General features: G+C 43.0%; 1 protein-coding gene across 6 annotated transcripts in view; it reads left to right on the top strand.

The window, feature by feature from the left end:
- Positions 1 to 26,750, top strand: part of GNAL (G protein subunit alpha L) — a 233,870-nt gene that overhangs the window by 166,090 nt on the left and 41,030 nt on the right. For all 6 annotated transcript variants that reach the window (XM_012529613.4, XM_058277287.2, XM_058277286.1 and 3 more), the window contains one exon: positions 17,503 to 17,600. In XM_012529613.4, the coding sequence (XP_012385067.2) occupies positions 17,503 to 17,600 (98 nt within the window). The remainder of the gene's footprint in view (positions 1 to 17,502; positions 17,601 to 26,750) is intronic.

Here is a 26,750-nt window from a genome sequence, read left to right as displayed (position 1 = left end):
ATTGATCATGGTGATGGATGTACAGTTGTACAAAAATACTAAAAACCATGTATACTCTAAATGGGCGAATTGTATATGAATTACATACTAATAAAATTGTATATTTTTTTAAAAGAGGGGAAATATAAAACTTAAAGTCAGAGAATCCCAGAATTGGAAGAAATCGTAAAGATTATGTAGTCCACACACACAAGGACAGAATTACAAGCTGTTTGGGGCGTGGGCACAGTTTTCTTTCCCTCTTATGTCCGTTGTGTTGCCACATTAGCAGCTGCTGCCGTATTACAAAAGAGCTCAGTGGTTCCCTTTGAATCTTGCCTTTTCTGTATATGTAGACATTCAGGACACCTCATACCTCCAGGTAGTGCTAGGTTTTAAGTTCCTGGTAACTGCTCATTACCTCTGCGGAGCGGGGTCTTGCCATTCCACAGCCGTGGCACTCGGGCTGCCCTAATGGGCAGTTGTCGGCATCTGCTTCCTGTGCAGGGACTCGGAGGCTTGGGTTACCTCACCAGAGACTGGGGCGCCTTTTCAAGGCGTAACACGCGTTGCTTGTGGAAGCAGTCTGCTGGCCCGTTTCTCCCCGTAGCCTGCTGTTCCTAGTAGCATACTGCAGTTCTCTCCAGCCAGCCTCACTCCCTCGCCAGCTCTTAAATGAGTGCATTACCTTGGGGGCCTTTTCTGAAAGATCTGGAAGCCTATGGCAAATGCAGGAATCTGCAGGATGTGGCTAAAGAATGTCAGGAGACGGGAAACGGACTTTGGCCCAGTGGTTAGGGCGTCCGTCTACCACATGGGAGGTCCGCGGTTCAAACCCCGGGCCTCCTTGACCCGTGTGGAGCTGGCCATGCGCAGTGCTGATGCGCGCAAGGAGTGCCGTGCCACGCAAGGGTGTCCCCCGCGTGGGGGAGCCCCACGCGCAAGGAGTGCGCCCGTGAGGAAAGCCGCCCAGCGTGAAAAGAAGAGCAGCCTGCCCAGGAATGGCGCCGCCCACACTTCCCGTACCGCTGACGACAACAGAAGCGGACAAAGAAACAAGACGCAGCAAATAGACACCAAGAACAGACAACCAGGGGAGGGGGGGGGAATTAAATAAATAAATAAATCTTTAAAAAAAAAGAATGTCAGGAGAGAGAGGAGACTTGGCTGACGGCAGAGCCCTCTCGCTAAGGTCCATTTTGTCGGTTCATCACGCCACCCGCCAACATCTTCCTGGTACCGTGGACTTGAGCACAGCCTCTTCCCCTCTCTTCTGCAAGCTCCTGAAATTCCAAAACCTCGAGCCCTCTATGTTGTACCTCCAGTACCTGTGTAATGCTTTACATCCAGCAGGTATTCCATAGATGCTCCCAAAAGCCAACCACCAAGCCTCCGCACGATTCCTGTGCATTCCTCTCTTGGCCTGTTGAAATCTTGCAGGCCTCACCTCAGTTCTGCCAAACCCATGGAGTCCTGTTTCCTGTGCCTTCCTATGTGCAAAGCCAAAGCATCTTTCCCGGGCCCCTCACCGGGACTGCACGCCAGCCCTCCACTCCTCAGTCATCTCGTGCTGGCCATCTGGAAGCTGCATCTTGAGTCGGTGGTAGCTTCCCTGCCCTGCTACCTCTCCCAGGTGTACTTTCTCACTCTCACCTTCCTTGTCGGCCAGACGCTGACCAGTCCATCTATAGCCTGTGCCTCTGCCCAGAAATACTGAATCTTGTCCCCTTGGGACAAATGAGGAAGCTGAATCTTCAGAGTCAGAGTTAACCCCACAGGCAGGATTCGAACCCAGGCACCCAAATGCCAAAGTCCATGTTCAGAACACCATGAAGATTGTTTTGGGGTTCCACATTAGACATTTTAGGGTGTTTTACACTAAAATTTTCCCAAAGAATTATGTATCTAATTCTTCAGTAGTTGTCAGTTGGCATATAGTGAAGCCCATGTTACAGGCGTTAGTTTAAATTTAATTGTGTTCCCCAAAGGGGGGATCTCCTTTCTCCTTTTTGTCTCCCAGCACATAGAGCAGAAAGGTTTCAGAGTAATTCAGACAACCGAGATGAAGAACAACGCCTTGAAGTGTTATGTAATGCAAGCTTAATGTTCTAAGGAGGATTTTTGTCAGATAACTTAGATAAAGCCTTGTCTGGAAGCAAAGACTAAAGTCGTGATTCGTTGAGTCTCTTTCCCCTAATGAAAATACCTAATTATTTTATTTCTGTTCCCACACAAATAAGTTTCACTTGTGAGTCTCTTTGGCATGTTCCAAGTGCACAGTTTTCTCAGAGAATTGAGATTTTACAGGGAGAGTCTGAGGCATGGGAGTGGGAGTACCGTGAAGAGGAATAATCAAAAGCTAAAAAGTTAATTTTGCGATAAAAAAGAAAAACTTGTGGAAAATCATATGTTCCCATCACTGTGGGATATATTTATCTAATTCTCTAGTACGGGTCATAGATTTAAGACTTGATACTTAGTACAGTTGTTTTGTGGGGTTATAATTTAGAAATAAGAGATCAAATCCATAGATAAGTCTTCTGATATCTTAAACAAAAAGTCAAGCCTCACAGCAGCAGAATCCGTGAACCCTACCAGTGGAGGATAGTGAGGCCTCCTTGCCAGAGCAGCCCTCCTGTACTTGGAAGCCACAGGACATTCTCATTCTGGCCCAGGTCCCTCTGTGTCAGACTTCAGCAAGAAAAAAAAAAAAAAAGAGCTGCCCCTTCAGTGTGAGATTGTAAAATGGTAAGCGTCTGTGGAAGATAGTTTGGTGGTTCCTCAGAAAGCTAAATATAGAACCTCCATGTGATCTAGCAATCCCACTGCTGGGGATATACCCAGAAAAATTGTAAGCAGGGACAAGAACATACATCTGCACACCGGTGTTCATAGCCGCATTGTTCACAATTGCCAAAGGATGGAAACAAGCCAAGTGTCCATCAGCCAATGAATGGATAAACAAAATGTGGTGTATACATATGATGGAATACTATGCTGCAGCCAGAAGAAATGAAATTGGGGCACATGTGATAACATGGATGAAGACATTGTTCAGTGAAATAAGCCAGACACAAAAGGACAAATATTGCATCATCTCATTCATACAAACTAAATATGAAGAGTAGATGCATGGAGTTAAAACCCAGAGTGTAGGTTATTAGGAGATAAGAAGAGAGCTGAGAAGGACTACGGATGCTTTTAGTGTATGTAGAAGTTTTAGTTAATTTTACTTTAAAAATGTGGAAATGGACAGAGTTGATGGTAACACATTATGGTGAGTAGCAGCTGGTTTATAAGTGAGACTGGGGCTGAAAAGGGTAGTCTAGAGATGTAAATGTCAGTTGAAAGGAAGCTAGAGAGTAATTGAGGGCCTGAGTAACACAGTGATCTCAGAAGTGGATGAAAATTGTGGTTGATGGTACAGACGCAAGAGTGTCGTGAGAGCTAGAGTGGGCATGTGCCACTGTTGCAGGCTGGTGGGAATGTGGAGAATCATAGAAAAATACAACTGGTGTGGCCTGTGGACAGCGCTTAACAGCAATGTGGTAATATTCTTGCATCTAAGCCAAAGATGTACTGTGTGGATACTGAGGGGAGGGGTATGGAAAAAATGTGCCACGTGTACGCTGTGGACCATGGTTGGTGGTAAGAGTCTGGTGATATTATCTCATAATCTAATAAATGTTCCACCACCGTGTGGTGTGTTGATAGAGGGCTGTTGTATGGGAATTCAACACATGTATGATTGTTTTGTAAGTTTACAGCTTCTGTAATAAAAATACATTAAAAAAAAAAAAAGCTGCCATAGCCACGTAGGTAACTGTTTCTGTACACAGTGACTCAAGGAGAAATTGAAAGCTACTAGAACTCGTAAGTGCAGTTAGGATGGTTGCAGGATATAAAATCAATATACAGAAATTGAATGCATCTATGTACTAAAACAATTTTTTAAAATCCAGGAATGTGGGTATAGCTCAGTTTTTGAGAGCCTGCTTCCCATGTATGAGGCCCTGGTTTCAATCCCCAGTACCTCCTAAAAAATAAATAAATCCAAAAATGAAATGGAAAAACTGTGTGTGTTCAAAAGTAATATTTCCCCAAGAAATTACTTTGGAAAAAAAATGGTTTTTAATTTTTATTCTGTTACCATATATACAATCTAACATTTTCCACTCTTAATCACAATCAGATATCTATTTCAGTGCTGTTAATTGTGTTCACAATATTGTGCTACCATCATCACCATCCAGTACCAAAACATTTCCATGATTCTGAATAGGAACATTTCCATGATTCTGAATAGGAACCCTGTACATTTTAAGCCATAACTTCCCATTCCCTATCCCCATCCCTTACCCTGAAAAACCTATATTCTAGATTCTGACTCTCTGAGTTTGTTTATCCTAATTGTTTCAAAATCAGTGACATCATACAATATTTGTCCTTTTGTGTCTGACTTCTTATTTCACTCAACATGATATCTCCATGTTGCCGCGTGTATAAGGAGTTCATTCCTTTTTATGGCTAATAACGTAGTACCTTTTTAATGCTGAATACTATTCTGTGGTATGGATGTACCAGTTTGTTTAACAGTTCACCTGTTAAAGGACATCTATTTTTTTCCCAATTTTTGCTCATTCAGAATAAAGCTGCTGTGCACATTCATGAACACGTTTTTACATGAACACAAGTTTTCATTTCTCTGGGATAAATGCCCAAGAATGCGCTGGATCATATTGTAGTCCCGTTTCATTTTATAAGAAACTGCCAAACTATTTTTTAGAGTGCTTGTACCATTTTACATTCCCACCAGAAGTGTACGTATGATCCAGTTTTTCTACATCCTCACCAACACTTATCATTTCTTTTTAAAATTTTAACCATTCTATTAGGTCTGTGTTAATATAAAAGGTATATAAGATTGTTCACTAAAAACTATAAAAACATAGAATTTAAATAAGACCTGAGTAAGTAGGGAGAAATAGCATGTTCACGGATGGGAAGACTCAGTATCGTTTAGATAGCAGTTCTCCCAAAAGTGAACTAGAGATTCAATGAAATCCTGGTCAAATACCAGCTGTCTTTTTAAATAGAAATTGACACGCTAATTCTAAAATGTATGTGGACATTCAGAAGACCTGGACGGCTAAAACAGTGTTGGAAAAGAACAAGGTTTAGAGGATTTACCACTTCCTAATTTTAAGACACTATAAAGCTACAGTCATCAGGATCATGCAGTATTTGCATAAGGATAGTTATGTACATCAGTGGAACAGAATTAAGCGTCCAGAAATAGACCAACACATACAGGGTCAATTTTAACAAAAATACCGAGATAATTCAATGGAGAAAGGAAAGCCTTTTCAATAAATGTGCTGGAAAAGCTGGAAATCCTTATAGGGGAAAAACAAAACATGCCCAAGAATTAACTCAAATGGATCACAGACGTAAATGTAAGAGGTAAAACTACAAAACTTTTAGAAGAAAATTTGGAGGAAATATTTTTTTACTTTAGGTTAGGCAAAGATTTCTTAGCCAGAACACACCAAAAAAGCAAAACCCTAAATGAAAAAAAGAATGGATTAACTGCATGTCATCAAAATGTAAAACTTTGCTCATCAAAGTTAAGAAAATTAAAGTGCTATAGTGTGGGAGAAGATATTTGCAAAGCACATCTGACCAAGGATTTGAATCCGGAATATATATATATTTTTAAGAACACTTACTTTTATTTAAAAAAATGAAACTAAATAGTAAGATAGAAAAACCAAAATTTTAATAAGTAAAATATTTGAACAGATGCTTCAAACAGAGTATGTACAAGTGGCCAGTAATCACTTGAAAAGATGTCCAGCATTACTGGTCATAAGGGAAATGCAAATTAAAACCAGTGTGATACCACTGTACACCCACTAGAATGATTTAAAAGACTGACAAAACCAACTTTGGAGGAGGATGTGGAGAAACTGGAACCTTTAGGCTCTGCTCTTGGGAGTGTAAAATGGAATGACCACTTTGGAAAACAATTTGGCAGTTTCTTAAAGTTAAACATACACTCACCCAATGACCAAGCAATTCTACCTCCCAGGTATCAAACCAAGAGAAAGGAAAATAAATGTCCATGCAAACACTTGTACACAAATATTCCTAGCAGCACTATTGAGGACAGTCAAAAACTGGAAATATCCCAAATGCCCGTTAGCTGGTGAATGAATATACTGAATGTAGTTTATCCACACAGTGTAGTTCAACTCAGCAGTAAAAACAATATGAAATGCCTAGACTGTGCAAACACCTGGAGACACAAAGTAGAGCACAGGTCACCAGGGGCAGAGGAGAAGGAGACTTGGGGAATTAGTGCCTAGCGGGTATAGAGTTTCTGTTTGATGGGAAAGTTCTGGAAACAGATGGTGTGACTGTGATTAATCCCACTGAAAGTATGTTTCGAAGTAGTTGAGATGGGAAAGTTTACGTTGTACTTGTGTTTCCACAATTAAAAAAAAGAAACAATGGCAGTAAGATGCAATACGTGATCCTTGAATAGTGGAAGAGAAACGACCCAAAAGAACATTATTGGGACTTAGGAAAAAACTGGAATGCAGGCTGTAAGCTTTATGTCAGTGTTAAACTTCTTGAGCTGGGAAATATCCTCGTTATTAGGAAACGTACATGGCTGCATTGTGTTCAAGGAGCATGAGTATACAGCCTACTCTCGAATGTTCAGAAAACTGGTAGAGTAATAGATAAATAGACGGTTGGTAGACTGTACAGCAAATGTGGCAAAATGCTCAAATTGGTGGATCCGCGTGTGCAGGGGGTAGATGTTGGAGTTCTCTGTGTGGGTTTTGTATTATGTTTGTACCTGTCCAATAAGTTTGAAATTATTGCAAAATTAAAAGTTTAAGGGAAAAAAACTGCTAATTAATAATGCATAACAAACCCGATGAACCTCAGAAACACCAACCTAAGTGAAAGTAGCCAGTACAAAAGACTGTTTGATTTCATTTATATGAAATTTCAAGAAAAAGCAAAACCAGAGGGAAGGAGGTGTCCGGGAGTGGGGATGGGAGCAGGGAGTCGAGAGAGCAGTGGACTGAGCGTCGTGCGGGTGGCTGCGTGGCTGCTGATGTGATGGATCCTGTGGTATGGAAATGGCACCTCACAAAGCTGCTGAGAAATGATTCTAAGAAGAGCTGGAGTAAGCTGAAGCCCGAAGGGGAAAAGCGAGTGTGGTGTGTACATTGTAAGTTTGCATTTGCCCTCCCTGGTCTACAGGCCCAAGGAGACGCCGGTTCCCTGAGAACGGGGAAGCTACCCAGAGCAAGCTACTGAACCCAGGCTTTACCGCCTCTGGTCGAGTGAGCCTGAGCACCTGGACTTGACCGTCCTCACTTCATCGACTGTAAAATGGGAATCGCATTGCCTGCATAGCAGGTTGTTTAAGACCCAATGAGGCGTTGTGTCTAACACACTGAGTCTATTGCCTGGAACGCAGTAGGCTGCTCAGTCCATGTGGCGTCTCCGCACGTTGTGTTCCATTTCTGAGGGTATTGCCCCTGGCACTTGTTCTTTCTACTAGGAGCGCGTTAGGCTTGGAGACTGCAACAGGTTTTTAATGAATTGGTGACTTTTTAAGCATGGTTTCTGAAAGCCATTCCTAAATAGAATTTTAGACCTACTGAATAAATCAGGTTTGAGGGTGGAGCTATTATAAAGAGAATCATAGTGTTACCAGGCATCCCACGTCCTACATGCACTTTCACCTGGATATCCAGCAGGTACCTGAAAAATGGAATAACAGAAACTGTTAGCTCATTCCTTACCAGAGGGGTCAAACCGAGCAGGTACATTTTTTTTATTGTGATAAAATAGATATTAAAAATTTTGACATTTTATCCATTTTCAAGTTTACAATTTGGTGGCATTAATTACATTCACAATGTGCAACCACCATCACTGTATTTCTGAAATTTTCCATCCCCCCAAACAGAAACTCTGTACCTATTAAGCAGTAACACCCCATCTCCATTATGTTTTGTTTTGTTTTTTTAACCCCAGCCCCTGGTAATCCCTAATCTACTTTCTGTCTCTGTGAATTTACCTATTCTAGATATTTCATATAAGAGGAGTCATATAATATTTTTCCTCTTATGTCTGGCTTATTTTTTTTGCATAATGTTTTCAGCCCATCCATATTGTCATATTGTATCCTGTATCCTGTATCCAAACTTCATTCCTTTTAATGGCTAAATAATATTCTCTTGTATGACCACATTTTGTTTATCCTTTCATCTGGTTGTTTCCACTTGGCCTTTGTGAAATAATACTGTTTTGAACATTGGCATACAAGTATCTGTTTGAGTCCCTGTTTTCAATGCTTTTGGGAATATACTTAGGCATGAAATTAATTGCTAAGTCATATGGGAATTCTGTGTTTAACTTTTTTGAGGAAATACCAAACTGTTTTCCACAGCAGCTGCACCATTTTACATTCCCACCAGTAATAAATAAGGGTTCCAACACTTACTTTGTTGTTGTTTTCAATAATAGCTAACCTAGTGGGTGTGAAGTAGTATCTTGTGGCTCTGATTTTCATTGCCTTTAGAATTAATTAGGCCAGTGATCTTGAGCATCTTTTCATGTGCTTGTTGGCCACTTGTATATATTCTTTGGAGAAATTTCTATTCAAGGACTTTTTAAAATTGGATTGTCTTTTTGTTGTTGAAATGTAGCAGTTCTTTGTACATCCTGGATAGTTAGCTGTTACCAGCTATATGAAGTGCGAATATTTTCTCCCAGTCGATCTTTTTACACTCTTGATAGTGTCCTTTGTTACACCAAAGTTTTTAATTTTGATGAAGCCCATTTTATCTGTTTTTTTTTTCCTTTTATTACCTATGCTTTGGTTGTCATATTTAAGAAACCATTGTCAAATCCAGGTTCATGAAGATATGCCCCTATGTGTTCTTCTAAGAGTTTTGTAGTTTTACCTCTTAAATTTAGCTCTTTGGTCCATTTCAAGTTAATTTTTGTATATGGTGTAAGGTAAGGATCCAACGTCGTTCTTTTTCATGTGAATATCCAGTTCTCCCAGCACCATTTGTTGAAGAAACTGTTCTTTCCCCTCTTGAACGGTCTTGGCATCCTTGTGAAAAATCACTTGGTCATAGGGGAATAGATGTAGCTCAAGCAGTTGAGCGCCCACCTCCCACATTGGAAGTCCCAGATGGGAGGAAAACAAACAACGAACAAAAACAACAAGCAGACAACCAGCAAAAAACAAAATGAGCAAAGACAGTGAGCAAAAACAGCAAGCAAACAGACAGGGGAGCCAACTCAGGGGAGCCAGTGCGGCTCAGTGGTTGAGCACTAGCCTCCCACATATGAGGTCCCAGGTTCAATCCCCAGTCCCAATACCTCAAAAAAAAAAAAAGAAAGAAAGAAAATGACTTTGTCATAGAAATGACAGTTTATCTCTGGACTCTCAATTCTGTCCTTCTGGTCCATGTTTATATCTTAGGCCTGTACTACCTTTTATTTTTTGTTGTTTTGTTTGTCTTTGAGTACCACCTTTTGGTAAATGCAGCTTTGTAGTAAGTTTTGAAATCAGTAAGTGTGAGTCTGCCAACTTTGTTCTTCCTTTTCAAGGTTGTTTTGGCAATTCAGGGTCACTTGAAATTCCATAAGAAATTTAGGATGAGCCTTCCATTTCTGCAAAAAATGTTGTTGGGATTCTGGTAGGGATTGCATTGAAATCTATATATCACTTTGAGTACTATTGTCATTTTTTGTAATTTTCAGTACAAGTCTTGGACCTCCTTAATTAGAGTAGGGGTATTTTAAATGAACCAGATCTAAATTCAAAGTTTGGAAAATTGATGATAATGGCTATAGACCTAATGCTCCTTATTTCTAAGGTTTATTTTTACTATTGTAGTAGACTTTTTTCTCTATGTTCCCATAAAATTACTTTAAGCACTTATTTATACTTCAGCTTGTTCCAGAAAGGATTTAGGTGCTGCTCATGAAGTTATAATGAAAGTTAATAAAATGACTTTGAAATAAGTAGAATGAAAATAGGAATCAGAGAGAAAGTTGGGAGAGCCAGGAGTGAAGTTAACGGACACAAAGTCCTCATACTTACTGGGAGTAGCCCATACACAGTATCATCACTCGACTCAGTGACATCAGTAAAAGCAGCAGGAAAGGTACAGCGTCCATAAGATTTAAAATTAGTAATAAAATTAAAAAGCAGTTGCTTGATAGGCAAAAAAATATTCCTGGTACTAAAATTATAGAGAGGTGGCGGACTTGGCCCAGTGGTTAGGGCGTCCGTCTACCACATGGGAGGTCCGCGGTTCAAACCCCAGGCCTCCTTGACCCGTGTGGAGCTGACGCAAGCACAGTGCTGATGCACACAAGGAGTGCCGTGCCACACAGGGGTGTCCCTACATAGGGAAGCCCCACGCACAAGGAGTGCACCCCATAAGGAGAACCGCCCAGCGCGAAAGAAAGTGTAGCCTGCCCAGGAATGGTGCCACACACATGGAGAGCTGACACAGCAAGATGACACAGCAAAAAGAGACACAGATTCCCGTGCCGCTGACAACAACAGAAGTGGACAAAGAAGAAGACGCAGCAAATAGACACAGAAAACAGACTACCAGGGTGGGGGGATAAGGGGAGAGAAATAAAATAAATCTTAAAAAAAAAATTTAGAGAAATAGTTTCTGTAAATTGCTCTAGAAAGAATACTGTGTAATGAACCCTAAGGAATTGCAGTTTTGCTTTTGGCCCAGGGTGTTTCCCACAGACCTGCTAGTCGGGGCCGGCTGTGGCTGGCGGGAGAGCCCCACTGCCGGTCATCTCAGTGTGTGTAGGTAGAACCCAGACTCCAGACAGACCTACAGCATCCATTTCAAGAGACAGGGAATATGGTTTTGGTTTTTATTTCAAAAATGAAAAATACACAAAATAAAAAATATTCCAATTATCAGATAATCAAGTCATTTTATTTTGTCATATTAGCAGAGAAATTATGGAAGAATTTCTATTCTTATATTCCTTTTTACCATAAGTTATTTCCTTTTAAAAACAGTGTTGAAGAATTTGAAAGCAAAAGTAAGAATTGCAAGTTAGCGTAAGTATACTTGATAAATATAAAAGTATTTGTTGACAGAATACCTTACCAGAAGGAAAACATTGTATGAAATGGAGTGATTAGGAATTAAAAATCAACATTATGATTTTAAATTTTAAACCTTACTTTTAAAGAGTAAGTTTAATTGTTATCATTATTGTTTATACTTTATATAATGCCATGCAAACCACTTTGAGGAAGAGTAACATAACTTCATGTATTTCAGTTGCTAATTAAAATGATCACAAGGTAATTCTCTTATTCAGTTATACAGAAGAAAAGTAAGAAAAGTCAGTTGGTGATTTTCTTTTTATGCTCTCAATTCCTATATACTTTCAGATGTCAAAAATAGGTTACATTTTACTGTGAAGCACCCTTTCTTTTCACATGCACTCACCGAAATTATTTTTGTTTTAGTATTATTCAAGTTGGTTACTAATGAGTAGGCATGCTAAAATCATTCTTCTTATTTATTTCCCACATGTTTTAGCAAACGTGTGAGATTCTTAGCCAGACTCTGGAGAAATGTTTCATTATAGCTAATGCAGCTATACTAACTGACTGGATATTGAGTATTTTAAAGAATCATTTCTTTTCTATGTTTATGTATCTTTAGTTGAGAGCATGTTACTATGGTATAACATTTAATATGGTTATGAATTCCAAAAATGGATATTGGATTATGTTTGTAATCTGGTCTGTACCTGGGCATGATTAGGTTAGGATTAGGGCTTTGATTGGGCCACGTCATTAGGGCGTTGAGTCCCCACCCCTTGGTGGGTGGGAACTCACAGATGAAACGCGTGGCAGAGGACAGAGTTGAGGGCTTTTGATGTTGGAGTTTGATGCTGAAACCTTAAGCTAGAGCCCCAGGAAGTAAGCTCACAGAGGAAAGAGAAGCCAGCCCCAGGAAGAGAGGAACCCAGGAAGCCTGAACCCTCCCAGACGTCGGCAGCCACCTTGCTCCAACACATGAAAATAGACTTTGGTGAGGGAAGTAACTTATGCTTTATGGCCTGGTATCCGTAAGCTCCTACTCCAAATAAATGCCTTTTATGAAAACCAACCAATTTCTGGTATTTTGCATCAGCACCCCTTCGGCTGACTAATACATATGGCTATATTTTTTAAGTCTTTATCATTTAGAAAGAATGTTGAAATATTTACAGATAAAATAATTCAATGTCAGGGGTTTGTTTCAAAATAATAAAAGATGGGAAAAAGTGGCTGAGACAGAGCTAAAACAAAATTGGCCGTATTATAAATGTTGAAGTTGAATATGGGGTACCTAGGGTTCATTCTCTCTACTTTTGTACTTATTTGAAATCTTCCCTAGTAACCAGTTGAGGAAGCAGCAGCAGCCCTGGGATTTTCTGTGGAGTCTTTAGGAACCCTTTTAAAAGTAATCACGAGGGCCTGGCTGTATTCTAAGCCAGCATCTTTCAATTTACCAGTGAGGAACCTGCAGTGAAGGAAGGTGGTTGTGGCTTTTGTGTTTCTTTGGTGTTCTCCAAAGTATTTGTTTTAAAAATAACAGCACCCACAATTCCTGTTTTAGTACATCTGCTTTCAACATGTACTCCAGAAATTACGTATCTTGATTCTTGGTTCCAGCCCTCCCATTTACTGACCTGAATTCCCATTTTCCATCTCCCAGTTCAGTGTAATGTTTTGAACTTCACTGGCCTGTGGGAATCTTCTGGAGTTTAAAGAGTACCGAATAGGATCTTCAAAAGTCCTGTTTAGCAGTGAGTTCAGGGAAGTGGATGTGGCTCAAGCAATTGGGCTTCCGTCTACCATGTAGGAGGTCCAGGGTTCAATTCCCAGGGCCTCCTGGTGAAGGCGAGCTGGCCCACAAGAGAGCTGGCATAGCAAGATAACACAACAAAAAAAGAGACACAGAGGAGAGATAATAAGAGATGCAGCAGACCAGGGAGCTGAGGTGGTGCAAGAGAATGAGCACCAGCTTCCACTCCAGAAGGTCCCAGAATCAGTTCCCAGTGCCACCTAAAGAGAAGACAAGCAGGCACAGGAGAATACAGCGAATGGACACAGAGAGCAGACAATGGGGGGGGGGGGATTAAATAAATAAATAAATAAATAAAAGAAATGAGTTCATACCACAGGACCCTTGTACCAGATCCTTTGTGCTTTGTTTATCCAAGTCAGAGCATATTTACTAAAATGAGTTACTGTAACAATAATAGTGATTTCAAATAAAAACCAGAGAATTAGAAAAAGGAACATTTAGTTAGTAGATATAATAAAGTGTGGTAGTGTAGTCTACTGGTTAAAAAAACAGGTAGAGGAGTAAGTCCCTACCATGCCATTGCCAGCTGTGTTCCCTTGGGTAAGTTACCTAACTACTCTGAGGTTGGACAAGAAAAGCTCTCTCTCCTGCTGTTGTGAGAAGTAAATTAGCTCTTACGTGTTAAAAGTGTTTTCCATGGTACCTTCAACAGAAGAGCCACAAAATGAACTAAATGGTAGAGAATAAAATTTATTAATCACGTCTTTGCTGGGACCTGCTGGAAATTAATGCAGAATCAGTTAGAAAATGTCACAGCCAGAACCGAAGGCCAGCCCCACTGGACAGGAAGTCTGCTTGGGGAGTTGCAGGAATGAAATCATTTCCACAGGCAGGTGTAAACAATTTGGAGGGGTGTCCAAGGAGGAATTTTGAATTGATATTTGTGCAGGAGGGAGCCCTGGTAGGTCCCATTAAATATTTCTGATCCTCAAGCCCCTGCCTGCCCACCCCCGTCTCCTCACCAAAGTCAGAGAAGGCAAAAGAAGTTCCACGGACGGGCAGGAAATGCTCGCTCCTACCCCGGTCGGCTCCCACCCGGGTCGGCTGCCGCCGTCTCTGCTCCAAGGCCAGCCTCCGGGGCTCAGGACGGCCCAACGAGCCAGAACGGGCCACCCAGGCAAACCTTTTAAAATGAGGTCTTTGGAGCTCTCTGCAGGGATTTTGCTTTATTTTTGCAACGGTTCTGTACGTCTGAAATTATTTCAAAATAAAGTTTTTTAAAAATGAGTTGAAAACAAGGCCCCTGGCCCAACCCGTGTCTCATCTGTGCAGCAGAGGTGGAAGGTGTGTGTGCCTGGGGGGTGCCGCGGCGAGCGCCTGGCCCCGCAGCAGAGCGCTGGGTCCCTCCCCAGGGCGCCTCCAGGGGGCGCTGTCCTCACCTCTGCCCAGGCTGCCCACGGAGCGCCCTCCCCAGCGTGCCTCCAGGGGGCGCTGTCCTCTCCTCTGCCCAGGCTGCCCACGCAGCACCCTCCCCAGCGTGCCTCCAGGGGGCGCTGTCCTCTCCTCTGCCCAGGCTGCTCACGCAGCGCCCTCCCCAGCGTGCCTCCAGGGGGCGCTGTCCTCACCTCTGCCCAGGCTGCCCACGGAGCGTCCCCCCAGGGCGCCTCCAAGGGGCGCTGTCCTCTCCTCCGCCGTGGGCGGCTGCCGCGGAGCGCCTCCCAGTGCCCTGGCCATTGGTGGCCGCAGGGCTCGAGATGACACCCGTGTTCCTGCGTCCCTCCAGTCTCGGCTCAGAGACACAGCAGAAAGATTGCGTGACGTGCACTGCGAGGTTTTCCTTTCCTCCGCTCACCTCGTCAGGTCCCTTCCAGTTCCTGGAAGCAGAGGAGGGAGGCTGGTGGATCGGGTAGCTTTGCGTTGGCTCCGGGGTGGACTGCACTGTTCGGGCGTGTTTTGGGTTCACGTTCTGGTGGGCGTGGGCTGCTGTAGATGGGATGCCTAGAAGGTGGTACTTCTGTTCAGGGGTGGCCCCACTAAATCAGGCTGGGATTTAAGCCTGATCCCTGGAGTCCTTCAACAACAGAGGGAGGGGGTGGATTTGGCTCAGGCAGTTGAACATTGGCTTCCCACATCAGAAGTCCTGGGTTCCGTCCCTGGCGCCTCCAGAAACAAACAACCAAAAAACAACAAGCAAACTAAAGAAAAAGACAACTCAAGGGAGCTGATGTGGCTCAGGGATTGAGCGCTGACTTCCCACTTAACGTCGAGGTCCAAGGTTCAGTCCCCAGCCCTGGTACCTAAAATAAAATAAAGTAATAATGAAATAAAAGCAGGGGAACAGTCAGACCGAAAGGAAGCTGCAGGATGAATCCTTAAGTCAGCTGAAAGGAGACTGAGCCGCCATGTGACAGAAGAGCCAAGCATTCTGGCTCACCAGCACCTGAACACCAAGCCTTCAGGGAGGAAGCACCGCTTCAGAGCATTACTTTCCCCTCATTTTTTACTTCTAGCCTCAGAACCATGAGCCAATAAATTCCCATTGTCTGCGCCAGCCCACTGCATGGCGTTTGTTTTAGCAGCTAGTAAACTAAGACAACGTGGTTTAAAACGGTCACTCCCATCTCAGACATTTTCTAAAATCGCCGTTTAGAAACAGAGTGGATAATTCTGTGAACTTTCATAAAATGTGGTATCTCTAGTTCCTATATTTGAGGAGATCCAGAAAATTTATCTTTATATATAATGAATCTATCATGTGGAGAGAAATTGTGGTTCTTAGGTAAGCAGCATGCAGGCATCTCATCACGACTCCAGTGTCTCTTCCAATAATGGAGGGTTTCTCTTTGAGGCGTGTGTGTGTGTGTGTATCTCCATGTGACTCTGAAAAAAATACTGATTAAAGACACCTACAAACTCCTTTAGTGGAGTGAGAGAGCAGCAGTGGGCGAGCCCGGAAGGAAACATGAATCTTGGGCAACAAGATTTAAACCTAAAGGTTCAGCCATTCTCCTTCAGATGTTGGATTTGATGATAGATAGGTAGGTAGGTAGGTAGAGAGAGAGAGAGAGAAAGAGAGAGAGAGAGAGAGAGAGAGACTCCTGGATTGGGACAAGACCTCTCCATAAGGACATTATTAGGATAGTTGGTGAAAATTGAAGATAAACTGTATAGTGTTTAATATATGTTATGATGTATACTGAAGTATATAGATGCCTGCAACTAGCTCTCAAATAGTTCAGGAGAAAAATGACATATAGACACACACATATTTATATATACACCTACACACATATGTGTAAAAATAAATGTCGAAAAATCTTTAAAAATTAGTTTAAAACAAAAACCTCTGACCCAAGCCCCATAGCTTTAAAGATTGCTCCTGATACTGTGCTGTTAAAATTGGGTTTTTCTGAGAAGCTAGTAGAGGTTAAAGCTCAGAGCCCTTCAGTTCACCCTCTGAGACCTACCACCTAATTTTGACCTCATAATTTTTTGAAATAGGATTCCCACCCCCCAAAATTTTATAAACATCAAGCCTCGCAATACTTAAATCCAGCCTTGCATGGAATTGTGAATCTCAAGGGAAAAGTACCTACCCTTGTTTTGTTCTACAAACAATCTGTGCTGATTCGTAGGAATTATGGTAGTGATCATGAATTTGCAGGTAAGTAACTCCTGCTCGCTAGCTATGTAGTCTCAGGATCTTCACGTGCAAATCAGAGGAGAGAATGCTTCCTGGAGTCGCTTGAGGGGAAAACAGCTGAGGTTGAAAAGGGGCATAAATATCCTCACTAAATACTGGGTGAACATTTATGTAACTTCTTTTATATTCAGTAACCAATCTATAATATTTGCTTTCACGAACTTTTATGTAACTTATTTTACGTTTTGCAACTGATCGACAGTCATTTGCTTCCATGGCTCTGTTATTTGGTAATTTGGGAAATGTGAATTCATAAATCCACCTTTTACTTGGAGATAAGGAAATTTCTTGTTTCCAAGGATGCCGCTTGCCACAGTGGATGAAAATAAGCCCTTTGACCTCAGGGCCCTCGCATGAGCCAGCAGTCACAATTCACACTTAACATAGAGTCATTTTTAAGTGCCCAAAAATGATCAATTATAACCCTTATCCTAAAAGAATACAGTTTTACCTAATGCTTCTAGAGCTAACTTATTCCAATTTCTCCATCATGTCTATTCATAATCACGGCTCACATAGAAACCTAAAAGACAGCCGCAAGGGCAGAGCTTACCATCGTAATATGCATGTTTTTTTTTTAATTGCTGAGATGACAGTTTAGCTACTTAAGTTACTGAATGCTAAGAATTTTTAACTGTTTTATAGTATTTATATTTTGTGAATGTCAGTACTTTTTGGCTTTCAGTTTTCATTTTTTTGGTAACTTTCTAGAATGATAAAAATGTTTTATAACCTGATTTCAGTGATGATAACACAGATGCATACATTTTTCTCCAAATGGAACATAAGACCTGTGCTTTCCTGTGTGTAAAGCATATGTCTACACAGAAAAAGTTCATTTGTTCCCTGTATGTTTTTGAAGATTCTTTTTACGTTTTTTGCAAGATTATAATGTGTCTTCTTATATGTAACTTTTTCAAATTTCAGGAGTTCTTTGACCACGTGAAAAAGCTTTGGGATGACGAGGGAGTGAAGGCCTGCTTTGAGAGATCAAACGAGTACCAGCTGATAGACTGTGCCCAGTAGTAAGTGTGCTCTCCTACAATTACAGATCTCTTTGCAAAAGGCGGTTATTTCACAATTATGCAGCCCTCCCAGTGGTTCTGAAGTTTGAAGTTTCTTGGATGCAAGGGACAAATCATTCACATTTTGCTACAGAGATTAACTTTAAGTCATGTGTAGTGGCTGGGAAATTTACAGTGTCTCCCGGAAGAACCAGAAGCCTCATTCATTTCTTTTAAAACCATTTTATTTATTTTCTTTTTAAAAACACATAGGTCACATAAAATGTTACATTAAAAAATATGGGAGGTTCCTATATGTCCCACTCCCCACATCTCCCACTCCTCCCACATCAACAACTTCTTGCATTAGTGTGGTACATTCATTGGATTTGATGAATACATTTTGGAGCACTGCTGCATACAGCATGGATTAGAGTTTACATTGCAGTTTACATTCTATCCCAGTCCATTCAGTGGGTTGTAGCAGGATATATAATGTGCTGCATCTGTCCCTGCAGTATCATTCAGGACAACTCCAAGTCCTGAAAATGCCCCCACATCACATCTCTTTTTCCCTTTCCCTGCCTTCAGTAACTCCTGTGGCCACTGTCTCCACATCAGTGATATAATTTCTTCCAGTGCTAGAGTCACAATAATTCTATAATGGAATACCAGTAAGTCCACTCTAACCCATATTTTATTCCTCCATCCTGAGGACCCTGGGATGGCGATGCCCACTCCACCTCTCAGTTGAGAGGGGACTTAGATCCCACATGGCCGATGGATGGGATTCTCCTGCTTGCGGTTGTAGACTCTCTCATTTCCTTGGTGCGGTGGTTGACCATCCTCACCTCATTCATTTTGTCCTAGTTATTGTTTGAGGTTTTATTCATTTTTTGGCTTTCTATACAATCATAGGCATATTTATAGCTTATAATGTGCTTAAATAGTCATAATTGTTTTTTAATTTGGAAGCAGGGGCCCCCAGATTAACAATGAAAGTAATATTGGCATTTGCAATCAAGCCTTTACAAAGTAGAGGTGGATTAGAGCTTTGAAAACAGAAAATAATAAGTAAACATTTGATGAAAAAATGTAATGAAGAGAAATAAGAAAAAGGCTCTGGTGCCTAGGCTGGCTCATTGCCTTTCCCTGAAATATGTATACCTGCTTTCTCTTGTTATTTTAAATACATTCTCTTACCAGTAGAGAATAACGGTCCCCAGGAAAATGTTAAATAATGAAGATGTTCTAGGTATGTTTACTCTTTTGATATCAAAAACTGTATTTGTGACTAGTCATTTTACGTAACTCTTGGACAGCAGGAAGTGAACAATATTTACATTTTTAAGTCTGAAAACTCCAGCGTTCACACTTAGGAAAGGGAGTCCATCCCATGAAATCTGGGCGCTGACGGTATTTGGCACTAATGCTCGCACTCTGTGAACGTCGGTTTCGGGGACAGTAGACGTGGGGTGGCCCCGGCTCCTCCTCGCCAGCACGTGTTCAGCTAGGATTCCTGGGGGCGCTGGGGCATCAGAAGGCCCCTGGCAAGGACTGTGGGGTTGCTGGGCACCTTTCTAGAACTGGCTGAAGCCAGTCTGGAGTGGATGGGTAGAGGGAAGATGGCCAGAAAGACAGAGGTGGGTGGGGCAGGCCCTCTGTGTGTGCAGGGCGCATCACCTGGTCGCTGACTGGAGGACAGGCCAGAGGAGCACAGGATGGGGGCCAGGACACCAGGGAGGTGGGTCGTGGCGGCGGCCTTGGGGCTGAGTCCTGGGACAGAGAGGCCGGCCGGACAGTGGGGCAGGCGAAGGCAACGGAGGCCAGGGCAAAGGGGGCAGGGCAAGAGCATCGTGGATTGAGAGGACAGGTTTGTAGGAGGACGGGAAGAGCAAGCTCTGATTCAGCAAAGCTAAGTTTGCCCGAGCTGGCCCCGTGCAGACAGCAAGGGAGCAGCTGGTTATGGGCCTGGAGCTGGGAAGAGAGTCCGGTGACCCAAGCACCGTGTTAACAGCCCAGTGATGCTTACAGAGCCTTGGAGATGATGACACAACTGGGAGCAAATGTGGGGACCTGAGAGAGTTCCAGCCTCAGAACTTGGAAAAACCCCCCGAGAAGTGAGTGGAGGGAGAGTGGGGTCCCAAGACCCCAGAGGAGGGACCTGCTGGTCTATACCAGACGCTGCCCACAGGCCGATTAGGAGGAGGACTGAGTGCTGGTAATTACCTCCTCAACCTCTTTCTTGCTGCCACGCTCACTCCGCAAGCATTTAGTGAGCACCAACTGTATTTAGAGAACTGTCCTTCCAATTTATAGCGAGCCACTGATTTGAAAAAACTGCGTCCTGAGTGAAGGTCTGGGGCATAATCAAGATTCCCCAATCAGGCTTGGCAGGAATAAAAAAACCAAAGCCTCCATTCCAGCTTTCCTAATACCAGGCGAGAGAATTACAGAAACCCAGCTCACCCCCGGCCCCCACTGTGCTGGGGCAATCGTGCTGTCTCCGCTGTGCCTTTTCTCTCCATTTTCATACCCGTGAGCCTCAGATTGGATCGGTAACCTTAGCCTCTTCGCCTTTCTCATGTATCTTGGGTTTCCTCTACACTCGGCTTCTTGGACTTGGCAGGGGAAAGAGGGAGCGTTCTGAAACAAGAGACATTTCAGTAAACTTTGTTAGACCCACGGGTGGTTGCCAGATTAGTTTTAATGGCAAAAAAGATTGTTTTTAAAATAGTTGCTTCCATCTCTCACCATCATCGTTTCATGAAAGAAAGGACATTTCAGCATCAAGGAGGTGGAAGGATGTGGCAGTTTGGTATTGTTTATGAATTCCAAAAATAGATACTGGATCATGTTTGTGAACTGGTCTGTTAGATTATATTGGATTCAGAGGTTTCACTATTACTTGATTAAATATAAAGGCTCTGATTGGACCACGTCAGTAGGACATTGAGTCCCTGCCACCAAGGAGACAGGGACTCACAAGAAACCCCACTGCAGAGAAGGGATGCTGGGAGTTTTAATACTGGAGCCCAAGAGGTAAGCACACAGAGAAGCAGATCCGTGAGGAAGGAGAGAAGGCAGAGGCCCCAGGAAGAGAGATGAGCCATGGCCTGATAGTTCACAGCTGGCCTTGTGGAGAGAGCAGAGCAGCTGCACCCACAGAGACAGTAGCCCCAGGAGAGAGACTAGACTTATCCCACCCTTCATCTGACATTGGAAGAAGCTGGGACCGTGGGTCCTTACAGGGAAGAGGAAGGCTGGACCCTGGTCAGTGCCGGCAGCCATCTTGCTCCAGCACATGACAATCCACTGGTGAAGGAAGTAACGTGCGCTTTATGGCCTGATAGCTGTAAGCTTCTACCCAAAATAAATACTCTTTAAGAAAACCAACAGATTTCTGGAATTTTGCATGAGCACCCCTTTGACTGACTAATACAAAGGACATAACCCTAGTGCTGTCCCCAGATGGTTTTATTCCCTGATGTCTCTGCCTGTCCTATCCCGCTCGCTGGCCCTTACAAGCCAGCACGTGGGCCAGTGCTCTTGTGTAAAGTAGGTGCTCAGTGGGCACTCCTGGACACAAATGAATTGGTCAGCCCAGAGCCCCACATTCAGTCTGGTACCGATAGGAGCAGCTGACCCTTGTCTTCTTTTATTTTAATGATTTATTTTATTTATTTCTCTCCCCTCCTGCCCCTTTGTCTGCTCTCTTGTGTCCATTTGCTGCGTGTTCTTCTGCGTCTGCTTGCATTGTCAGGCGGCACTGGGAAACTGTCTCTTTTTTGTTGCGTCAACTTGCTGCGTCAGCTCTCCACGTCTGCGGCACCACTCTGGGTGGGCTGCACTTTTTTTTTCACACGGTGGCTCTCCTTGCGGGCGCACTCCTTGCGTGTGGGGCTCCCCTACGTGGGGGCGCCCCTGCATGGAGGGCACTCCTCGCATGTGGCAGCACTGCACGTGGGCCAGCTCACCACACAGGTCAGGAGGCCCTGGGTATCGAACCATGGACCCTCCATATGGAAGGCGGACGCTCTGTCAGTTGTGCCACATCCGCTTCCCCCTTGTCTTCTTTTTAAAAGGACAACCCCAAATGGCTCACATGCTGTGGCACTTCTCTTCTTTCCTCTTGTGGATATCCTGTGTTCCTTTGTCTTCCTTTTTCTTTGTCAAACTTGCTCTGAGGAAAGGATCTGATTTCTCTCTTAAGTGAGTCTAACTCAGTGTTCCCTTGCTCAACAGGATTGTGTTTTGAACCTTAATGCATATTACGAAGGGAATAATTTAGATCTTATTAGTCATTTCTTCCATGGCAGAAATCACAGGAGAAGAACTGAAACCTGTTAGGACCTCAGGAGGCCGAGCCACCCGCTGAGAATGTAGGGACGGTTTGACAGTTCCTCAAAAAGTTAAAGCATAGAGTTGTCATGCGACCCAACACTTCCAATCCTGGGTTTAGCTCTTAGAGGACTGAAGGCATATCTACACACAGAATCTTACAAATGATCATAGCAGCATTCTTCTTAATAGCCAAAAGGTAGAAACAACCCAGATGTCTCTCAGCTGATGAAGTGAAACTATTATAGCTACATACCATGAAATAGCATTCAGCCATGAAAAGGAAGGAAGTTCTGATGCATGCGCCAATGTGGATGAACCTCGAAGACATTATGCCAGTGAAAGCAACCAGACACAAAAGATCCCGTATTGTGTGATTCGATGTGAAGGAAATGTCCAGAAGAGGCAGACCTGTAGAGACTGGAAATAAATAGGGTTGTCAGGGGCTGGAGGGAGGGAGGAGATTGAAAACACACTGCTTACTGGGTATGCGGTGGTGAAAATGTCTTGGAATCTGATGGTGGTGATGTTCGCACAGCCTGGTGAATATACTAAAAGGTACTGTGTTGAATACTTCAAAACGGTGAATTTTATGTTATGTGTAATTGTACTTCATGAGAATTATATTTCAATTCAAAAAGAAAAAAATGGTTATGGTGGGAGGGGAGGGAGGAAATCCAGAGCAGGGGAAAGCAGTGGAAAGGAACTCTCTCAGCTTGAGCCCTTGAGCCGAGGAGAGGACGTGTGAAAACAGCTCTTCTCAGCCCGGAGTCGGGTCCAAGTGTGTGTTCCTAAGGCTGGATTCCAGCGCCAGCCCGCCAGAACCTCCCTGTCCAGGCCTGTGCGCGGCACAGAGCGCATGTGGCGTCAGAATGTGAGAGGCGACAAAGACCTGTTAGGCTTCTTGGTTTGCGAGGACCGGGGCGTGGGCTAAGGCCACTTCAAGGAAAGGGGGGTTTGTTCTGAGATTGCCTGGGAGCGGTGCCTCAGGAGGGGCTGGGGGCCTGGCCATGCCGCGTCGCCTCTGGGTACTTGTACGAGGTATTTCTGGTTCACCTTCCCTCGGCTATTCTGCCCGCCCGCTGGCAAAGCCACCGTGGAATCTGTGGGCCAGAGTCCAGAGGGGCCTGGGAGGATGGGTTTTGCTAAGTGCCAGGCCACCTTCCGTCCCGCCTTCCCACCCCATGTGCTGGCCCCTCGCTGGAGACCCCTCCAGCCGGCGCGTGGTCCGCCCCGCGTGGCGGAGCGGGGGCGGCGGGCCGGGCACCTCCCAGGTGGCAGGCCCCAGGACTGACGGGAGTAAAGGACTGTGGGAACAGTCGTTACAACAGAGCTTTAAACACCGACCTTGGGGTAAAAACGAGCGTTTTGGTAGCATCAGGCAAACTGTGTGGATTACCAGACAATGTTTTATACAGAATTTCCCAGTTCCCACTGTGAAGATTAAATAACAATCTCTGCTGAATTATACCCCAAAATACATTTCCTGTAAGTCTTAATAAGAAGTGATTATGTAGCCATGGAAACAGCTATTTTGGGAGAGAGAAATTCAGAGAAAATTGGATCTTTAGAATAGCTTTATAGAATCAGACTTTGCGTAATGTAATTAAACCCTACTGCTCAGAGTGGAGTAGGATAGGTTCTTCAGCTTCCTGCCAATATATTTACCTGCTCACCTCCTTTAGGGGTGCATCTGCTTGAATGACTGCTTTTAGAATACCCCACAACCCGCCCCCCCACCCCCACCAAAAAAAGAACGAAGAGAAAGGTAAAGCGATTTTGTGGACAGTCCCATGTCTGCCCTTGGTCTCCGTGAGGAGCTCCTGTAATAAGGTACACCCTCTTCAGCCATGATCTAGCAGCCACAGTTGTCAAGTCCTTGCAGGCTCCACTTCAGAGCCATCAGGAGGTGGTTAGCAAAAATGAAATTTCAACTTCGAAGTAGAATTTTTGCAGGTTATTTTTCAATCAAAAAAACTATAACTTAAAATATGCACAGCATTGGATACGCATTCAATGAACAGATAATTCATTAAATATATAATCAGCCACCTTGATACATATACATATTCACCTTAACTTTCATTTTGGCCTTTATTTCTAGCCAAATTTATTTTCAGATTTATTTTCTAGATCTGCAAAATTAGAAGTGATCCTGTTTGTGGGCAATGCAATATTTTAGATGTGAAGAGTACACTTAGTGGCAGGAGCAAAGTAGGGGGAACAAGTGTCTCAGCACAACTCTTGTCAGCTCCTGGTTTTCCATGTTTTTATTGCCTTGGTTTGAAAACCCCTACTGTAAGGCATCCAGAAGAAATATTTGAGAGAGCTGAACACACAAATTTCTGAGTGAAAAGTTTTTAAAAATCTCTCAGAAAACCACTCCTTTGAGTGGAGAACTTTGTACATCAAAGAGTTCCACTGGATTCTTATTCATCATGTAACAATTTTAATCCTGTCTTTCCATAAAGGACACGACAGGGCTCACTGCCCTTGCCTCTTCCAGCCCACCACAGGAGTTTCTGCTGATGATAACCATTCACTGTGTACTGTTAGATTAGTTCCAAAGAGTACGTGTGACTCTCTGGCCCTCGGACCTCCGTGTAGAGTGATGCCTTAGCACTGTGCTTCTCAGGTTATTTCTTAGAAATTGAACCTTGTGCCAAACAGAATTATCTGTGCGACACAGTAGGTGAAGAGCTCAGAACAAGGCTGTGATTTACTGGGGGTGAAACCCGAACCTCAGCCCTTAGCCTCCCCCATGCTCCCTCCAGACACCCTCAGCTGGCTCCGAAAAACACGGCAGCACTTGAGCCCAGTTTAAAAACGAGGACCAGCTTTCAGGGTTGACAGCAGCAGAACCACTTACCCAAACAAAATTTACGTCAAATACCAAACCTAAGTGGTATTTTATTGGGATAAAATGTACTTCCCATGTCCACATTTACAACATTTACTTATTGTAAGTCAGTACCCACAATCTATATGGCAATTTTGATAAAAACAAACAAAATTGAAATTCATATTGTATGGTCTCACAAGAAATAACGAAGGAAGCGAATTTCCTAGAGACAGATCGTAGGTAACAGGTTACCAGGGCCAGGGCAGGGTGGCGGGAGTTATAGCTTTTAACGGGTAGAGAGTTTCTTTTTGAGATGATGAAACGTTGAGATAATGGATGTTAATGCTGGTAGTACAATATTGTGACTATAATTAATACCGGTGGCTTGTCAATTTGAAAGTGATTAAAATGGGAAATACAAAATGTGTATGTTACTACAATTAAAAGTTTTTTTGAAAAAACCTGTAACTTTGGTTGTAGAGGACAGTTGCCATCTGTCATTAGGCTCAGCATCCAGTTTACTTCTGCTTGGGGAAAGGGGCGATATGGAAATATTCTGGGGTTTGTAAAGGAGTAGTTGCAAATATTAGCAGGTTATTTTTAAAGTCGTCTTTGTAATCACAAGGTGCATTTTAATTTTAATTTAATGAAGAAACTTGTAAAAGGAGAATTACAAGAAATTTTCTTCAACGTTGCATTTCTAACTTTCTCTATAACAGTTCATCACAATCCTTAACATAACTGTGAAGTCTGATAAACACTTAGGCTTATGAAATGCACTAATTCTGTTACAGCATGCAGGGGCTCACAGTTCACCTGTGGCAGCAAGACGGGTGCCCTCAGAGGAAAACTCTGGCCCCACGGACGAGCCCACGTTGTCCTGGCTTTTAAAAAGCAGGTCATACCCCTGGGGTACTTGATTTTCTGGCTACACGGCCAGACATGTACGCCGTCATTTACCAACAAGGGCGAGAATGTGCTGCCCCTTCCTTCCAAGCCGTACATTCAACATACGTGCGTAATTTCTTGGTAGGTTATGGTTACCCGAGTGAATGGGTTTGTCAGCACTCAGCAAATGTGCACTTAAGATTAGTGTGGGTTTTGCATCCAAATTTTACATCAAAAGCAAAAACTGGACAAATGCTGATTTCTAGATACTAACCTGTGCACTGAAGAATTGGGGAGGAAGTGTAATGATACCTACACTATGTTTGAAATGCATCAAAAGTAAGGTGAATTGATGGATGGATAGAGGGATGGGCAGATGGAGAAATAAGTGATTTTTTAAGAACAGTAAAACATTAATGGCAGAATGTGGGTATTCAAGCATTCATAATAAAATTCGAATTTGTGTATGTTTGAAATTTTCCTATTATAATGTTGGAGAAGAAAGTAAACTATACATATGTGTGGATGAGATCAGAGTTCTGCCAAAAATAAGCTAGATAGCACAAGATAATACACTGGTGTTGTCTCACAAATTACAGTATGGCACATAAGGCATCCGAGTGCAAGAGGGTTTTTTAATAAGTTATTTTAAGCATTAGCTGAATTCTTTGAAACACTTTCAAGGAACCCAGGGAACTCAGATCTAAACTACTCTACTACTAACTACTAACAAAGTATACATTTTCAGAACAAGAGTCATGCTCTGTATTTCTTAGCTTCAAAGGGTAGCTACAAAATTGCTTGCATTTATTTGAAATTTGCTATGCAGGGCACCATTCTCTGCACATTACATCAATTCAAATATGTTTTAATATGCTAAAAGCTGCTGGGAGCAATAAACTAGAAAAGGGCTGGCTTTTCCAGTGGGTATCTGTCGGGTTAAAAGCATAATACTTACCAAATCCAATGGATGTGTCATGATGATGGGAACGAGTGCTGTTGGGGGGGGGGAGAGGGGGGGTGGGGGGGTGGGGTTGAATGGGACCTCACATATATATTTTTAATGTAATATTATTACAAAGTCAATAAAAAATTAAAAA

This window comes from Dasypus novemcinctus, chromosome 16 (genome assembly GCF_030445035.2).
Source record: "Dasypus novemcinctus isolate mDasNov1 chromosome 16, mDasNov1.1.hap2, whole genome shotgun sequence".
In the NCBI taxonomy this organism is placed as follows: Eukaryota; Metazoa; Chordata; class Mammalia; order Cingulata; family Dasypodidae; genus Dasypus; species Dasypus novemcinctus.
The sequence above is the reverse complement of the archived record's forward strand: the minus strand, read 5'-3'. Positions and strand labels throughout refer to the sequence as shown.